General features: G+C 44.3%; 1 protein-coding gene across 1 annotated transcript in view; it reads right to left on the bottom strand.

The window, feature by feature from the left end:
* Positions 1-17,158, bottom strand: part of Pik3c3 (phosphatidylinositol 3-kinase catalytic subunit type 3) — a 77,545-nt gene that overhangs the window by 18,785 nt on the left and 41,602 nt on the right. The window contains exons 16-21 of the mRNA XM_031365204.1: positions 14,198-14,329; positions 8,787-8,915; positions 8,131-8,200; positions 6,230-6,294; positions 4,849-4,933; positions 3,850-3,924 (exon numbers count right to left, since the gene is read on the bottom strand). Of these exons, the coding sequence (XP_031221064.1) occupies positions 3,850-3,924; positions 4,849-4,933; positions 6,230-6,294; positions 8,131-8,200; positions 8,787-8,915; positions 14,198-14,329 (556 nt within the window). The remainder of the gene's footprint in view (positions 1-3,849; positions 3,925-4,848; positions 4,934-6,229; positions 6,295-8,130; positions 8,201-8,786; positions 8,916-14,197; positions 14,330-17,158) is intronic.

Raw genomic sequence — 17,158 nt, 5'->3', positions numbered from 1 at the left:
CCTGCTCCCCTGCCACCCTGCCATCCTGCTCCCTGCCACCATGCCCCCTGCCACCCTGCTCCCTGCCATGGTGGCCACAGACTAAAGCCCTCTGAAAATATAAGCAAGCCTCAATTTAAATGCCTTCTTTTCTAAGAGCTGCTTTGGCCATGGTATTTCATCAGAGCAACAGATCAACAACTAAACAAGTCCTCCCTTGACTGCTCACCCTGGCTAAACTATGGTTTCATCCACAGATGTCAACTCTGAATAACAAAAATCCTCTTTTCAGTCTCACGCCACTTTAAATTTGTAGCTTCCTGCTCTCTCCAGGATAGTGTAATAATTCAGTAACAAGTGAGACTTTATTCCAAACCATTAAAACAAAACAAAACAAAAAACTAACCAACCAACCAACCAAACTATCTTTGTAATTGACTACAAGGCCTTCTGATAAAGCCTTCAATTTAATAGTGGGTACATGGTGCCCCCTGCTGCACAACTAAGGAAACAGTACACAAGTTAAAAGTACTCAAACCAAGAAATGAAATTTGGGGATGAATCTCAACTCAGCCTCTTGGTTTCAGCACACTGCCTTTAAGCATATGTTTAGTTTTACCCTTTAAGTGAACCTCCTATTCCCACATGCCTAGCGTCCACAGCCAGTCCTTCTCTGGCCCATCTACATTCCCTGGGACATTTGTGAATTGAATCTGAAGCCTCTGGCCTCTCACATCAGAGGACAGGGGACCTCTAACTCCGCACAGCACAGTCACTGTCACCAGCAGAGCATCCCCCTGACCTTGGCTATCCTTGGCAATGAGAACAAAAAGCAGAGAAACATTCCACATCAGCTGTTGTGAGACAGCAGCTACACAGAGAACCCAAAGTTCTGAACTTCTAATGTGGTATAAGATCCACGTTCAGGGCATAAGGGACCAATATAAACACGGCAAGAGGATTAAAACAAGGCATTTTAGAATAAAAGAAGTGAAATCTACTTCCTGCAGTGAACCAATGGTCAGAAGTCACTTCGTTAAGACTCAGTTATGACGTACTTACAGATAACAACATGAAACTGTCTTGAAATATTACCATCCACTCCCTTATCCATCAATTTTGAAAGCGGTTCTGTGGTATTAGAGCGGGCTGGGTTGGCACTTACTCTGCAGTCAGCCTCTGGCCTCACCTTACAGCCCTCCCAGTGCTGGGAGCAGAGGTGTGCGCAACCATGCTCAGCTAGACTTAGGTTTGCCTATACATACTTTTTAATTAATTTCTCTAATAAAAAAGACTTAAAATGCTGACTTCACAATGTGGCTGGATAAAATAATTTCTGGACAGATGAATAAAAACAAATCAATCCGAGTCTTTAGAGAGAAAAAGAACGTTCTTCATTCACACTTCATAGAAGCCTGGTACCTAAAGGCACACTTGAAGCACTCTCTGGCGGAAACTGTCACAGGCTTAAAACTGTAAAAATTCGCAATCTGATTTCTAGACCACTGAAACCTAGGCCAATAAATAAATAAAACAATTAATTAAAATAAAACCCACAAACAAAAACCCAATCAGGTACGTGACTATCCTCTGCAGATTAACTTTTAAAATTAACACATACCAGAGAGAGATCACGTCACACAATCTAACAGGAGAAGGTATATTATAGTACCAAAAACTGCTATTTTATTTTATTTCAATTTTTTTCCTCTGAACTTTCTTCTAGAGGTTTCATGTCTTTCTTTATTATTAATTAAGTCTTTTCATACAGTGTATTTTGACATATCCTACTCTTTCTTCCTGGGTACTCCTTCCTACTCACCCAAATTCATGTTTTCTTCTCTGGTTTTTGCAAGAGAGAAAAACAGAAAATCACTAAGACAAAAAAATACCAAACCAAAAAAGCAAAAAACAAAACAAAACAAAAACCAAAAACCAAAAACCAAAGATAAGCATCGTGTGATGCAGTGCTGGCAAGATAATTGCCTTGACTTGCACATGGCTCTGAAACAGCTCAAGCCAGGAGTGCCGGGATCACAGCAGTTCTAGAAGAAAGCTAAAGAGACACACAGAACTTCTTCCACAGGAGAACACTCTCAAACACATCATGGTGGTTCACATTAGTCAAGAGGCTCTGTGACAACCAGAGAGCGTCCTTTGGGCTTGTCTACTGGAGACAGAATCTGGCCTTGACAGGAACATGGCAGCCAAGACATAAATTCAATCACAAACAAGGTTTACATGCAATAATTCAAAATGAGTATGTGAAATCCGACTACAGGATGTGAGTCAACAGGGGTTAGTGTATTAATAATTGGTCGACTACATTCAACTACTCCATTATGTTCTTGCTATCACAAGTGGAGGAATGCCAAAGGCAGACAGGTATCTCCCTGTAAGAAAAGATGGCTTTAAACAGTAATTTGCAAACCTAGTTTCTGTAAAAGACTAAGTAAACTTTGATTACTTATTTTAAAGAAAGGACTACATGGAAGAGCAGACATGATTAACTCGACTGCTCCAACCTGCCTTCCTGTTCTCTTAGCTAAGTGCGCCTGCAGCTCTACAGACATGCTGCTAGCTGACAGACAAGGCCCCTGTTCCCACAGGCCTTGCACCCTGGGGATGATTGATGAGCGGTCAGTAAGGACCCTTGTATCTCGCAGGTACTTAAAACATATCTGCTGATGTAAAGAAACACCTTCAACCAACATCATAAAGACAAAGTGAAGTAACATGTACAGAGTGACAGAGGACAAGGCAGACAACTGCAGGTTTGCTACGGACATCCTAAGTCAGCTCAGACAGTGACCAAAGTGTGCCGTATAAAGACCCGAGCATAGAACTTTCTGGAAAGAGGGCACTTGCTGTGAGGCAGCAGTGATTTAACAAAACAGAGATGAGTGTGGGAGATTTTATGTTGGTGGCTTCAATAAGAGACAGTGAAAATACAGAGCTGGCAGGTTATTGACAAGTCCTGGAGGTGAGGAACAGAGTCGAGAGATGGAGCCAGGAGAGCCAGTAGCAGGCTTCAGGGACTGGGCAGCCACCTGCTGATGGGAAGGGAGAGGAGAGCAAGGCTGCAGGGAGGTACGATGGGAGGGAGCACCTAGCCAAGCTGAAGCAATGGACACAGTGACTTTCTAGAGCTGCAGGTTCAGAAACTGCATGTAAGGGTCTGAGCTAAGGACAGGTGGGTGGTGGAACCTGGAATCCTAGCACCTGGGAGGCCGAGGAAGGGAAAACTTCTAAGGTCAACAAATGGGTTAATAAGTTGTCATGAAGGAGGGAGAGAGGAAAGGCTATTCCTTGTCCTCCGTGGGAAGAGAAAACCCTGAGAGAGCTGCTAACGTGAGGAAAATGGGCGGGAGCCGGAGAAGGGACAATTTAGCCTGAGATGCTCCTTAGAGTCTGGCTGCCTACACACAGCTGCTCTCCACAGAGGCTCCGCATGCAGAGTGGGGCTCCAGGGTCACTCACAGGCTCCCTGCGAACGTACTCTTACGCAGGCTGCCTGGGCTTCCCCTACGTGTCCTCCTAGTGCCCCATTTCAAGGGACTTAAGGAAAATTGTGGGTCAGTGAGATGGCTCAGCAGTTAAAGGCACTTTCCACGTGGGCCCAGAGACTTCCTTTGGATCCCCTAGACCATAAGGTAGGCAGAGAACTTGACAGTTGTCCTCTGACATCCACACATACACCGTGGCACGAGGACAACCGCATGCACATACACATACAGAAATAAAATGAATTAGAAATTTTAAGAGGACCTATGTTTCACCAATAAGTGTGCAAATTATTTTGTTAACAGGTTGATTCTAGAATAAAAGAAAAATCACCACGACAGAATACATCTGCTACTGATTAGTTACCTGTCTTTGTTAATAAAAGGTTATCCAGGTGCCGGTCTCCCACTCCAAGGATGTATGTAATCACACAGTATCCAGCTGGAAAATAATCAGTTGGGAAAGATACACTCAGCGCTTAGGTTGCACACTGATCATAAGAGTGATACGTGCTATTTTAATTTCTGCATGGTTTTTATTGTCTCCAATTTCCCCACGAACTTATGGAAGGTGCTGCCTCCCTCACTGTTACATCCTGAACACTAGAGAAATTAGTATTTGCAACAACAAAGCTTCAAGAATTTTTGTCAAATTATCAGGTTTTTTAAGTAACTTAAGCTTCACGAACCTTAGCTGAAATACTCATTTAGAACTTGTCATTGAAAATGATATGCTGCAGGTGACTATCTAAATAAATACATATAAGGTAAACTGTGAATCACCCCATAATGTACAACTAGCTTATTTGTCCAATATTCCAGCTTAGTATCATCTCTTTTTAATCTCTCCTTTAAAAGTATCATTATCAAATAATACCTTAAAGAAAAGAAAATTAGTGCTCATGAATATAAGCTGCATGGTGACTGACACACGCGACAGGAAATTATAAAGACACCCCAAAGCGTGGTCCTCCTGCCTTCCGTGAACAAAGCTTCATAGGCCATGAGAGCCCCTCTCCAAGCAGAACTGTTAGACCTGCACATTAATGAGAATGTTACTGAGGTTTTCTACAGCCTTTAGTTAATGATAAAGGTTCAAAACAGGGGCTAATCAGCTCCTTCATGGGAGAGCAGTGAGCCGAGTGAGGGAGCCTGTACCCACGCTTATCTGCAGTCAGATGTCACCACTACCATTTCAAAAGTCCATGCGTTCCTTTTACCACCTACACCTTTTACTTTTTCTCTTATAAAATGTTTAAATCTTAACATGTTAGAATTATGAACTGATATAGCAATATTAGTACGGCCAGCTTTTCTTCACTCGATCAAATGCACCCACAGACACACAACAGCTCAAAACACTCACCACAGCTCTTAACGTAAGTGTCCATGACCTCAGCACTAATGCCGTTGGGCCCAGTCTCACTCGGTGCATGCTTCCTGAAGAAGTTCTGCAAAGAGATAATATATGCAAGTTTACAAATGAACACTTTTAAACAAGTTAGGCAGTACCCAATCATGAGTAACGGCCAAGCGACTAGTTTAAAATGGAGTAAAAAAAAAAACCAATTCGAGGCTATAAGCACAGCAATGGCAGGGCTCAGTGATACATGCTGCTGCAAGAGCCTGGAGGCCTTTCGGTTACTTCCTTCCCACTCACAGGTAACCCCTTTGTCCTGGGAGCCTTAAACACACACCATGGCTACTTGAGGCCCAGGCTTCTATCTTTAGCTTTCTGACACTGCATGAATGTGTGGAAAGATCTGTGTCTAGAATATATGGGTGAATCACACACACTGATCAAAATGCGAACAACCCCAGAGGAGCACTGTGGTGTGAAGGAGCACTCTGCAGGAGGGCCCCACATGCATTTTCAAATGCTCTGCCTTATATTCAATCAAGAAAAGACAGAGGAAATTGACACTGAGATTCTGAAAGCTAGAAATGTCATTGTGAGGAGCATGCAAGATCTTCCTGATGGGCGCTGTATGGACGTGGGGACAGAGACAGAAAAGGTGACACTGCTGTGAACGCAACCTTTCAATTCAATAGAATCTGAAAATAAATGACCTAGGAGCTGCTAAGCTACCTGCAAACATCAGCTGTGCATGGATTCAGCAGAGGAAATCTTGACTTAAGCAAACTGTCATCAAAGGCGGCATACATGAGCAACACCGCCACAGATAAGCACACAGTCTGATAGCTCAGGTCACAGAGATGCATGAGTAGTGTGGCCACAGGGAAAAGGCACACAGTAGGATCGGACGGAAAAATGGCCAAGTGATGTGGGAGAGAATTCTCTCTTCTAAGGAGATGAATTAAGCATAGTTCCCCCACAACTCCTCTAAAAATAAAAATAAAATAAAAAAAAATCCCCGAATTCAAATTTTCCCACAATATGGGCACAACTGTACAAAGGATGTTTGAGGAAAAATTTTGGTGTAAACTTATTTTAAGAATGAACATTGAAAATAACTAAAAATGTTCATCAATTAATGGCTAAGTAAATTATACTATATCTGAATACAACTCTAAGCTTTAGTTAGTATGGTGTATGGGGGGAGCTTATATGTTTATAGATACTGAGCCTGTCATGTACAGTTCCCAAGGACGAAAAGCGTAACTTCCCACTACAAAGAACTCTTATGTCTGAAGAAAACAAACACCTGCGGAAACAAGAAAAGAAGGAGGCCTGAATTCTAACGCAGTCTTTTTTCGTCAGCTGTATTACATAATGACATCATTACCTGAATGCTTCCCTCTGTGTCAAGAACTTCGGCGACAGGAACTGATTGGATGAACTGCATGAAGCCTACATGGAAAGAAACATTAATGCACTGAATATCATGCTCGCCACACCCAGGCCCACCACGAAGGCTGATGCCCTGTACCCCACCTGACTGGCTGGCTAAGAAGCCAAGGCTCTGACGGGCATACCTTGCCCTGTAGCGATACACTCTTCTGTTTGCCGAGCAAGGCTGGTCACAGAATTACTAGGCAACTTTTTTCAGTTAGTTTGACTTATTCATGTTTCTCTAGAAGCGTTTCTATCAGCACAAAGAACACAAACTATATTTCTCAAACCTAGCAATCTTCCATAACTTTAAAACAAAGAGGAAATAACAACAGTAAAAATATATATATAAAAAAATCACTCTAAGAAATGTGGAGTTCTGCCCATTCACTCCACCTTCTATCTTCTCCTGAAGGGCAGAGAAGAGGCATGTAAACTCCTTAGACTACGAACAAACAACAACAACAACAAACCAAAACCAAGACCCAGAAGGTGCAGTGTGCAAAACAGTGAGAGTAAGAAGACGGCTGTGAGAGTAAGAAGAATAAAACAACGCGTGAATCTGAGTGAGACAGCGTCTCTGGATTCAGCAAACAGGACCCATATTCAGTGGCCCTGACACCTTATGGGCAAAGGGCATCCCTGCAGAGTACAAAGAGGGGGAAAAGCTAGAGCCACTCACTTCAACAAGCATTTATTAGTTTTCTATCATGTAGTATAAACTATGGCACATGTGTAAGAAAAGATGCTTACCTCCAAGTATATAACGTAAAGCTCAAGTTTTACTGAAATAAACAGCGTAAATGAGAGGAGACCATGGAGTTGGGAAGGAAGATCCAAGTTACAAGGGAATCAAAGGCCACATTGCAATGGGGCCACGCTTTTCAGAAGTGGGGCAGTAACAAGTGAAGCTCTGTAGAGAATGAAGGGTCAGACACAGATCCCAACACCTTAAAGCTCAGTCTGAAAGAAACCCAAGGGATCCACTCTAACCAAAGCCGATGAAAGTGGGGGCAGCAGCCAAGAAAGAGCTGGACACAGTTGCAGGGGCCTGACAGCAATTCACAGCTCAGTTAGGTGGCCTCCTCTTGGCCTTTGTTCCAGGACCAAATAAAGGCAAGAAACAAACTGCTGCAGAAAAGCAAAGGGGCATAAACCCCTCAACTGTTTTTTCAGAATCTCGTTCCAAGGACAGGATGAAAGGTGTCCTCCTGACACCTCCAGACAGGTGTGGCAGAGGGAGGGTAAAGCGCATAGGAAGTACTGTTCAGTACCACAAAGACCTACAGGTGTGTCATGTGTGTGCTCAGGTGCATACATATGCACTCATGTGTACACACTGTAAACGCAGCCGACTATACACTTGCCAAGTGGCTTTTGTAAACATGTGGTTTAAAGCCTTTCTGTGCCACAGAAACTCCCCAAGGACTGTGCAGGCAGCTGTGAGGAAATCCTATGAACTACAGCCAATCAGGAGGTAGGGAGATGTGTTATTCCGATGTGCATGTGCAAGAACCTTCCAAACACGCCCCTGTATCACTGTAAAGAGCAATGGCGTGGGGGGAGAGGGGGGAAGTGGGGCAGGGAAGACATGGGGAATGGAAGAAGATGGAGGAAATGAACAAAATGGGTGAAAACAGAGAGGAGGAGACACGACAGGACAAGGAAGGAGGACGAGGGTGGGAGGGTGGGAGGGAGTGGCGGGGGCAGGAAGATGGGAAGGACAACCCGGTATGTCTTCAGTTCTCTGAATAGCTCATTCACGCTCTAACTTTCTTAATGATTTTTCAATTTAAAAGGCAAAGTTACTGACTGGAGCCTGAAGAAGGCAACCATGATGCAAAAGGAACTCACCATGTTTTGTGCTGGTGGCTAACACCTTGTAAGGGGTCAATTTCAAATCCAGATTCTCTTTCCGTAACAGCTTTGATTGAAAGATAAAACACATGAAATGAATGTAATGACCATCAGAAGCAGGCTCCTGGACAAATACCGCTGCACAGCATACAATAAAGACACAGAAGGAACCTCAAGGGCAACACATTAACTCTCAGTGTTAGAATGAGCTAATCTGTTTGAGTGATAAGACCCATTTTATCTATTTTGACTATGTTATACTCTGTCAATAAACATCACTATCATTCCTAATGCTTCACGCTCACCTTCTTCAACACAAAGTGCCAGGAAAGGCGGAAACAAAGCAAAGGGGAGCTGGGTTTCTCTAAAAGCCAGAGACAGGAATGGCAGTTAGCAAAATCTAACTCAGTAGATCTGATACCACCATGAAACGTCAGAGAAAAAAAACGTTGTATGGACACGTGCAATCCTACTTGCCATTAGAGCCACTCTGCAGTGACAAAAATAAGCTTGGTCAGGGTCAAGTGGAGACCGCTGAGCTTTACAGCTCTACAGTAAATGGCACAAATGCTTCTGGGTCTGTGAACACGGACGTGATAAACGGTAGTTTCTAAAGTGAGGCCATGTCCCTGCCAGCACAGACTTGTGCTCACCTTGTCCATGAGAGAGATGATTTGAAGAATAAGCTGATCTTGACGCAAGTCGTCTCCATGCTTGAAAATAACTGGGTATTTGCCTCCATCTTCCGTCTTAAAGAATAGCTGCGCAGGCATAAGAGCACTCTGCAAAGGAAAGGCGCTAACTGAAAATGGATGGCAGTTCACGAGTGAACATCTACCACACACAGGAGGGAGTGCCGCGTCTCAGCCACCCACACAGATACAAGGACCTTAAGCCATGAACTGGCCGTCAGAAAGAAAAGCAGGGCATCGTTCGAGGACCTGTGAGTGAGGCAATAGTCTGGTTTTGGAATCGGACCAGAACGCACAGAAATGCAGTGCTGCCAGGTAGAGGCCGAGTGACCCGTGGAGAGTCTTCGAGCTGTTTCCTCCTCCGTGAACTAAGGTTACCCTTCTACTAAGACAGTACGAAGCCTCAAGGCCGAAGCCTGACACCTGTGGTGCCTGACACAGAGCTGACTCTGGATACATGTTCACCATGTTGTTTTGGTGCCAGGGACCCATTGAAACACGAAAGTGAAGGAACACCGTTCCAAAGCAGGCAGATGGAAGTCACCAATGCTGGGTTTTAATGGCAATTGCGTACCCTTAAGTCTGTATAAACAGGCAGATGGAAGTCACCAATGCTGGGTTTTAATGGCAATTGCATACCCTTAAGTCTGTATTTTTGAAACTCACAATCATTTTGTTGAGATTGCAAATATCTTTGAACCTTATTCAGAAGTAGTTATTTGCTCTCCTTCAGAATTTTCTCTTGGTTATGTACAATGTCTAGATTAGGTTAGCCATATGCTTAAATCAACACGAATCAAAGTTTAAGTGGGAGAATATTACAACACGTCCCATCTAAGGCCATCGGAAGACCACCACAGTGGAGACAATTGGTCAGAAGACCATTCTGAGAGAGATTCTGTGGATCTTTATTACTGAGAGGAAAAATATACAAAATGAAAATAAGAAGAGATTTATAATGCAGCAAATAAGTGAGTCTGATCTAATGTATGAGGTATATAATCAAACTATGTGAGAAGGTGCAGAAACAGCAACAGAAAAAGAACCTCGGAGGGAAGAACAGTCGAGAGGACAAGCAAACAGGAAAACACTAGTGACACAGCGAATGTGGACTCGGCTCTTCACAGAAATCCCAACTGATGTGGTGTATACTTGAAAACAACTTATAAAAAAATAGCAGAAAGTCACCAGACAAACAAATACAAAACCAACCAAGCAAGAACAACGAAAAACACTTCTGAGGATCTACAGAACCCAGAAACACTGGTGGCCTAACAATCTGAACTTGGAACCTCTTTGTTTAGGGCATCCTGTTACCCACCCTGCGGAAATGTCTGTACAGTAGCTCCAGCTGACTTCACAACAGCTCAAGGAAAGGACCCAGAGTCATCTGGAAAGGAGTGGGCAGACTAGGGGCAGGGGCCCGCTGTTGGACTTTTTATCTGCTGATGTAAAACCAAACCTAAGAGGGAAGAGCACATGAAATCTACAGCAAGGGAGGCCACACACTGCACCCCTGGCGCCTACCCGGTGCCTGGGGTGGTCTACACTCTACCAAGATGCAGCTTTTGCTACCGGGATGAGGTCTACGGAAAGAAGTCTATAAAAATATCATAGGAATCCTAACCCCTCTGCAGGCAGATGTAAAAATCTCCACTTCAACATATGCTTAGTACAGGGCTGGCCAATCGAAGCAACAGTCATTACCTTCCAGATCCATGGTATCGATGACCCGAAGGGACTGGAGTGGCCAGGAGTTGTTGTTACTCTAGTGCTGCGTAAGTCACAGCTCACTATCTCTGAATGGTGATCACCTCGTGTCACTATGCCTAACCTCCAACTCAAACTTTCCAAGAAAGCCTACACAAATATAGGAATAAAGTGGAAGGGGGAATTAACAAGACTAGGTGTTTTAATCAGAAAACATCTTATTCTGAAGTTTCTATTCTGTCTTAGATGGACTATTCTACCCTGACTGAAAGAAATCCCAATAATTTTCTACTTCATTACTCCTGACTGGTTCTTAGAAAAAGGGGACATTGGGTTTTGGTTTATTCCAAATGAATGCGGTTTGCACACATATCGCACACATATTCATGTACTGTGCATCTATATTTCAATACCCTAGCAGCATAAAGCTATGTGTACCAGTACTTTCCAATTATAGGCTATAAAATCAATATTTTAAGTTGAAGATTGTAAATTATTAAAGAATTTCAAAACCAATTAAATGAACTGAAAGAAATATTTAAAATTTAAGGCAATCAAAAGGCTACAGCTGAAGCTCACTGGCAGAGCACCGCCCCACCATGTTGCTTAAGATACAGTGGGGCAATGCATACAGAAGAGACTCAAACTTAAAGGCCACTTCTGGGCAACACGGTGACACTCATACTTAAGTTAAAAAAACAAAACAAAACAAAAACCCCCACAAAACACAAAAAAACAAAACAACAAAAAACAAAACAAAACAAAAAAACAAGGAAAGGAATAAAAACTCTTAAAGCAATTTAAAAACTTTTTGAAACAGTAGATAGCTATGTTGTGTGCTTAAGTTCTTGTCCAACCGTATGAGCTCAGTTGCACAGGATGCTCGGATACACCTCTGGAAAGCTCCTGTTCTGCCAGACAGTCTCTTCTACCATGTTCTCGAAGTCCTTCCTTCCTTGATGTAAAAGGCTGTCAGTGAGGTTTATGCTGCGTGCTTCTAGAATCCCAGCACTTTAACCATGCTGTCTCTCGCAGGTCAGCCTGCATGATGCCTGATTAGCCTGATTCAGTCTCTACCTGTACAGTCAGTAGACACGGAAAAGAACACTGGGCACACTGCTTAAGAATAAAGAGAACTGCTTCTTTAGGTCAGTCAGGGGCAGAGCAGTGGCAGTTCTTTCTTCATCCTAGCTTGGTGCCTGGCCTGGTGGCCAAAGCTGTTTTATACCTAGGACATATAAAAATCAAATCAAGTCCAAGCAGCCCTGAGCAGGAGGGGAGGACAGACAGAGACCTGAGTCCATCCATGCTGTGATATGGGCAAGGAAAGATGCTCACAGGCCTGTCCTGTGCCCCCATCCACGGCATGGGAGGGCCATAGACACACAGAGCCCCCGCCCTCAACATGCAGTGCAACTCAGGAGGGAGGAAAGACAAAGACCTATGGGTGCCATGCTGCCCACAGATCTGCCCTCTGGTGCATGGCACAGGCAGGCCAAAGGCACCCGCTTGTCACCATGCCATGCTGTGCCGTATGGATGGAGGGTGTCACCCAGGGGCCTGGCAGCTTGCAGCCAGTGTGCAGTAGGTACCATCACAATGTGTGAGAATGTAGTGGTCTGAAGGGGGAGAAAGACAAGTGGAGTAGCCTGAGAATCATGGACAGAGATCAAACAGAACCGCGAGAGGAGGAGCCTGTTATGAGTGGCCAGCCCTGCTACCTGGGGCCATGGTGAGGTCCCAGCCAGAGCTGCCAAAGAGGGCTATATCTAAGTCTGTGGCTACACAGCAGCCACAATGTCATATGTTGGTGTCATATGTCTGTGGCTCATAGTACCACTAGAGAACATAGGGATGTGTGCCTCGTCAGGGCAACTGTTGGGACTACCTGGATGTCTAGGGGCTGTGCAGAACTGACGCCACCCCTCACTGAAGAGCTGGCTCCACCTCTCACTGGTGGCAGCACTTAGGAGAGTGGGCCATGTGACTTGGCCAGGCAGCAAAGCAGAGCTGACCCCGGTGGTCTGAGTGACGCAACCCTGAGGACAGTGAAAGAGAGCTGGCACCCAGCCACTGGCCACTCACCTGCAGTGAAATGGCCTGCCTGAATGGAGTGATGCCTTCCCCTGCCCGTCGCCGCCTGGGGGAGTCAGGAGAGCAGGCCCTGAGTGCATGCTAGCCTTGCCCCCTCACTGGCTATAGCACTTGGGAGAGTAGGCTCTGCATCTTAGCAATACAGTGGAGCTGGCCCTGACAGAGAAGCACGAGTGAGCCAGTCCCGAGGTTGTGAGAGCTGGCCCAGCCCCTCACAGGCTAAGCACTTGGGAGAGTGGGCTCTGCGCCTTGACTGGGCAGCATAATGGAGCTGGCACTGGACAAGTGGGTGTGGGTGAACTATCCCTGATGGCATGAGAGCAGGAGAGCTGACCCTACCTCCACCAAGGGCAGCAGTGGGTGGTCCAGCAGAGAGCAGTGCCTGGTGGTATGCATAAAGAAGAGTGGGCGTGCTGATTAGCACAGCTACCATCTAGGCCAAGATCCATGTCTCTGGGTTGGCCCACCGCAACTAGTATCATCAACAAATGGGACTTGTGACGGAGCCAGTGTAGCTGATCCAAAGCTTCAGGATCTCCACAATTCGGGGCAACAAGAGGATAACTGGGCAGGGCCAGGTGAGGATCCAACACTGATGGTGTCACAGAGGCCAGAAATCTGGAGCCAGATCAATGACTCACTGCAATGAACATTTGCAGATGTGTGGACAGAGGACTATACAGTGGGACACACCATGAAATACTACAACTTCCAGGATGAGATTTTTTTCTGTTTTGTGATTTTACTGTTATTTGTTTGACTGTTTTTTATTTGTGGTGAGGAGGCTGGAAGGGCAAAAAAGGCAGATATGAGGGGGCGGGGAGATGAAGAGGACTGCAGTGCATGATGGGAAACTCACAAAGCATCAATGAAAAGTAAAAAAAAAAAAAAAAAAAAAAAAAAAAAAAAAAAAGAGAAAAGAGAACTGCTACCTAAAAATGTAACAAAAATATAAAGTTATATAGGATGAGTATTGGGCTGAAATGTTTAAAAAAATAGTAAAAAGTCTCATAGCTAGACATTTGAACTTATGTACAGAATATATAAGTTTTGAAATTTACCTTTAAAAGTACATCTGAGTAAAAGTAATTGTGGCTCTAACTACTGTTTAAAGATTAAATATTAAAAATAAAGTTCTGGAGATAAAAATATGACATATTTTCATTAGAGATATCTCTATAATCGTAACACAGAAGATCTTAAAATATAATAACAGGCCAGAAAGACATCTCAGTAGTCATGAACACTTGTAGTTATGAACACTTGCTCTTACAGAGGACCCAGGTTCAATTCCCGACACCCACATGGTGGGTTCACAACTATCTGCAACTCAGGTCCCAGAGACTCTACCACCTTCTTCTGACCTGCCGGCACCCAGGCAGGTACCCAGGTACCCAGGCAGTACACACGCATACACGCAGGCACAGCGCTTTTACGGTGGCGGCTCTGCTCTGACGGTCGACACTGGGCTCCGGTCACACACAGTGGTCACACACAGCGGTCACACACAGCGGTCACACACAGCGGTCACACACAGTGGTCACACACAGTGGTGACGTCACACTTACCTTGAACAGGGTAGCTGTTTCCGGGATGATCCCCCTGATTTTCACCTGTGGCTCTAGTGGCAATGGGATCAGCTCCACATCTGATAAGTTCATTTTTTCATTATCTCCAAGCAATGCCTGAAGTCTCTCATTCTAGACCAAATTAGAGAGGAGTAATGAGGTGGAAATGAAGAATCGTTCTCAGGCATATAATAATGGCATAAAACTGATTCTATTAACATCATTTGCAAAACACAAAAAAGTACGTGAAGAACTACAGCAATGAGGGCCTGACCTCTAGCCAAGAGACAACCAAGGAAATCGCTAGGACAACCCTCATCCTTCACAAGGCAGTTTCTAATGTCTGGTTCTGGAGGTTCTGTTATTCTATGGCTCTTGTAGGGAGCACTGTCAGACCAAGGTACTTCATGTCTTTTAAGACACACACATATATACACACAGAGAGACCGACATACACATTTATGTAAATGTGCTTATATATACTTATATATTGTGTGTAACTTTAGCTAAATATAAAAGAGCATGGTTCCTAAGACCAACAGAGTCAACTAACCTGGACCTTTGAGGCTCTCAGTCTGAACCACTAACCAAAGAACACACACAGGCTTGACCCTTGGACTCCCCACTCATATGTAGCAGATGTGCAGCTTGGCCTTCACATGGGTCCCAAACAACTGGAACAGAGGCTGTCCCAAAACCTGTATGTGGGATATGTTCTTCTAGCTGGACTGCCTTGTCTGGCCTCAGTGGGAGAGGAAACGCCTAGCCTCACAGAGACTTGAAGTGCCATCGTGGGGGGATACCCCGGGAGTCCCAGCCACTCAGTGGAGAATGGGAGGGGGACATGGGGGGAGGATGTGGGAAGGTGTATGATGGCGGACAGTGAGTGGGATGTAAAGTGAATAAGTAAAAAAATAAAAAGAAAGAAAGAAAGAAAGAAAAAAAGAAAGAAAGAAAGAATGAATGAATATGGCCCATAGAGGCTGTATCAAACATTCTTGCTGTCCTCTGCCCCTATTGCTAGAGACATCACACACTTAGGACATAGAACCCACCGTGAGGCTGGATCTGACCTAAAAGCTCTTTCCTGAGGTCTAGCTTTCAAGCTTCCAGGAAATACAATGCAAGCTGCCAAGGAGGGAAGCGATTAAGCAGTTCATGCCCAACTGGAACACCTATGAACCACAATTACCAACCTTCATGGCAAGATGTACACAGAGGTCCAAGCTGCACTCACCAAGCTGCTGGTGAGCAAGCCACAGTTGCCATCCCAACTGACTTAAAGCCTACTCAAAGGATGGAAATCATGCCTGTACTGGAAACCTAACCAACCTCCTGGGAACCCTAGAAAATGATCTACTACCTCCACATTGCTAGGCCAGCATAAGTCCTTGTTACATTCCAAATCTTCTCCTTATACCCAGAGATAAATCCACCCCTCATCAAAGCTTCCCTTTCCAGAAAATGGAGGCCATCACAGAAAATCACAACTGGACACAGTGCGGAGCTCAGCTGATTGAGGGGAGTCCAGCCCCAATGGATGCATGCACATCAGGGCTTCTGCATCTTTGGCTCACTGACCGTAGCAGAAGAGGGGACAAAAGAAGGGTAAGGACCAATGCCAGGTGCTGGAACACAGGCCAGGAATGCACTCATATGAAGAGAGTTCTGAGTACTTGTGAGAAAACACCAAGAAGACAAGGCAAGAGACTTGTGAGCTCACTTCCTTTAAAACAAGGAACTGTTCTCAGAATGTGTTTTATATTTCTCCAGATGTAGCGGATGGGAGTGAGTTTATTTCACATTATTCATTATTGCTTGTTGTTGCTATTCAATTATATCTCTATGGAAAAAAATTGTTTTTGCCACATGCCGCTTGTTGTTGTGATTGTATACAGCTTGAAATCATGACAACTTCACTCACGTGACCTTCTTAACTCTCAGAGTATAAGCTGTCTGAGGCTCTGAAGGAAGTTGGCTATTGCATGAGATTTGAGCCTATATCCTTTATCAGTTCCATTCTCCCAGGTCCCACTGCCTCTACAGCTAGAGCTGTGACACCAGGGAGTCTGCTATAAAACAGTATGTCCTAAATAAGACAGAAACTGTAGCAAGATCAATGGATATGTTAACACAGAAGGAGAAAAACAAGATCACAAGGTCCCAGGCCTTGCGACAGAATTACAGGCAATTCATTATTCACTGTTGGGGGAAGAAAAGGAGCCCCCTTATTGGTCTTGTCCAATACATAGTGGTCAGCCCTATATACCACCAGAGATATGTGTATATGGAACACTTGAGTGCAGGGTAGGTCTGAGGGGGCCAGGGGAGGGTAAGTGGGAGGCCTAGAAGGAAGCAAAGGAAGAGGGAAGTGATGCACAAGTTTTACTAGCATTAAAAATGTTTACCTATAAGAAAGACTATGAATATGTATGTACATACTTCACTTGAAGCAGAGTATACATGTAAGCAACAAACATTTATAAATAATCCACTTTGCAATAGCAACAGCATGCCTTCAAGACATACCTCCTTATGAAAAGCTAGTCTCCTTCAACAGTGACAGAAAATGCACTTTCTCACTGCAGCTGAGGAAGAGCCAGGAATACACATTCAAGTGGAACTTAAAGGTTCAATTTCTTTGTCCAAAGGATTTTTATGAAGCCAGAGAATAGTAATTGTATTTGATGCTTAATTTTGCATGACCAAATATTAGCCAAGTATTCCACTATGCTACCCCAGTGCATCTTTTAACTATTTAAGAGGAAAATTTAATTCATTTGGAGGAAGCTGCTACCTCCTGACTACCTCTGATTCTCACTTTCATAAACTCATAGGCATATTTGATAGAGCAGATTCAGATTTCAGAATCTGAGCAATCCAAGCCATCTCTGACAACCACTAAAGCTCATCTACCCAACTTCAAATAATCCATTTTCTTTGAAGCCAGCAGAATCTTGA

This window comes from Mastomys coucha, unplaced genomic scaffold (genome assembly GCF_008632895.1).
Source record: "Mastomys coucha isolate ucsf_1 unplaced genomic scaffold, UCSF_Mcou_1 pScaffold13, whole genome shotgun sequence".
Taxonomy (NCBI): domain Eukaryota; kingdom Metazoa; phylum Chordata; class Mammalia; order Rodentia; family Muridae; genus Mastomys; species Mastomys coucha.
The sequence above is the reverse complement of the archived record's forward strand: the minus strand, read 5'-3'. Positions and strand labels throughout refer to the sequence as shown.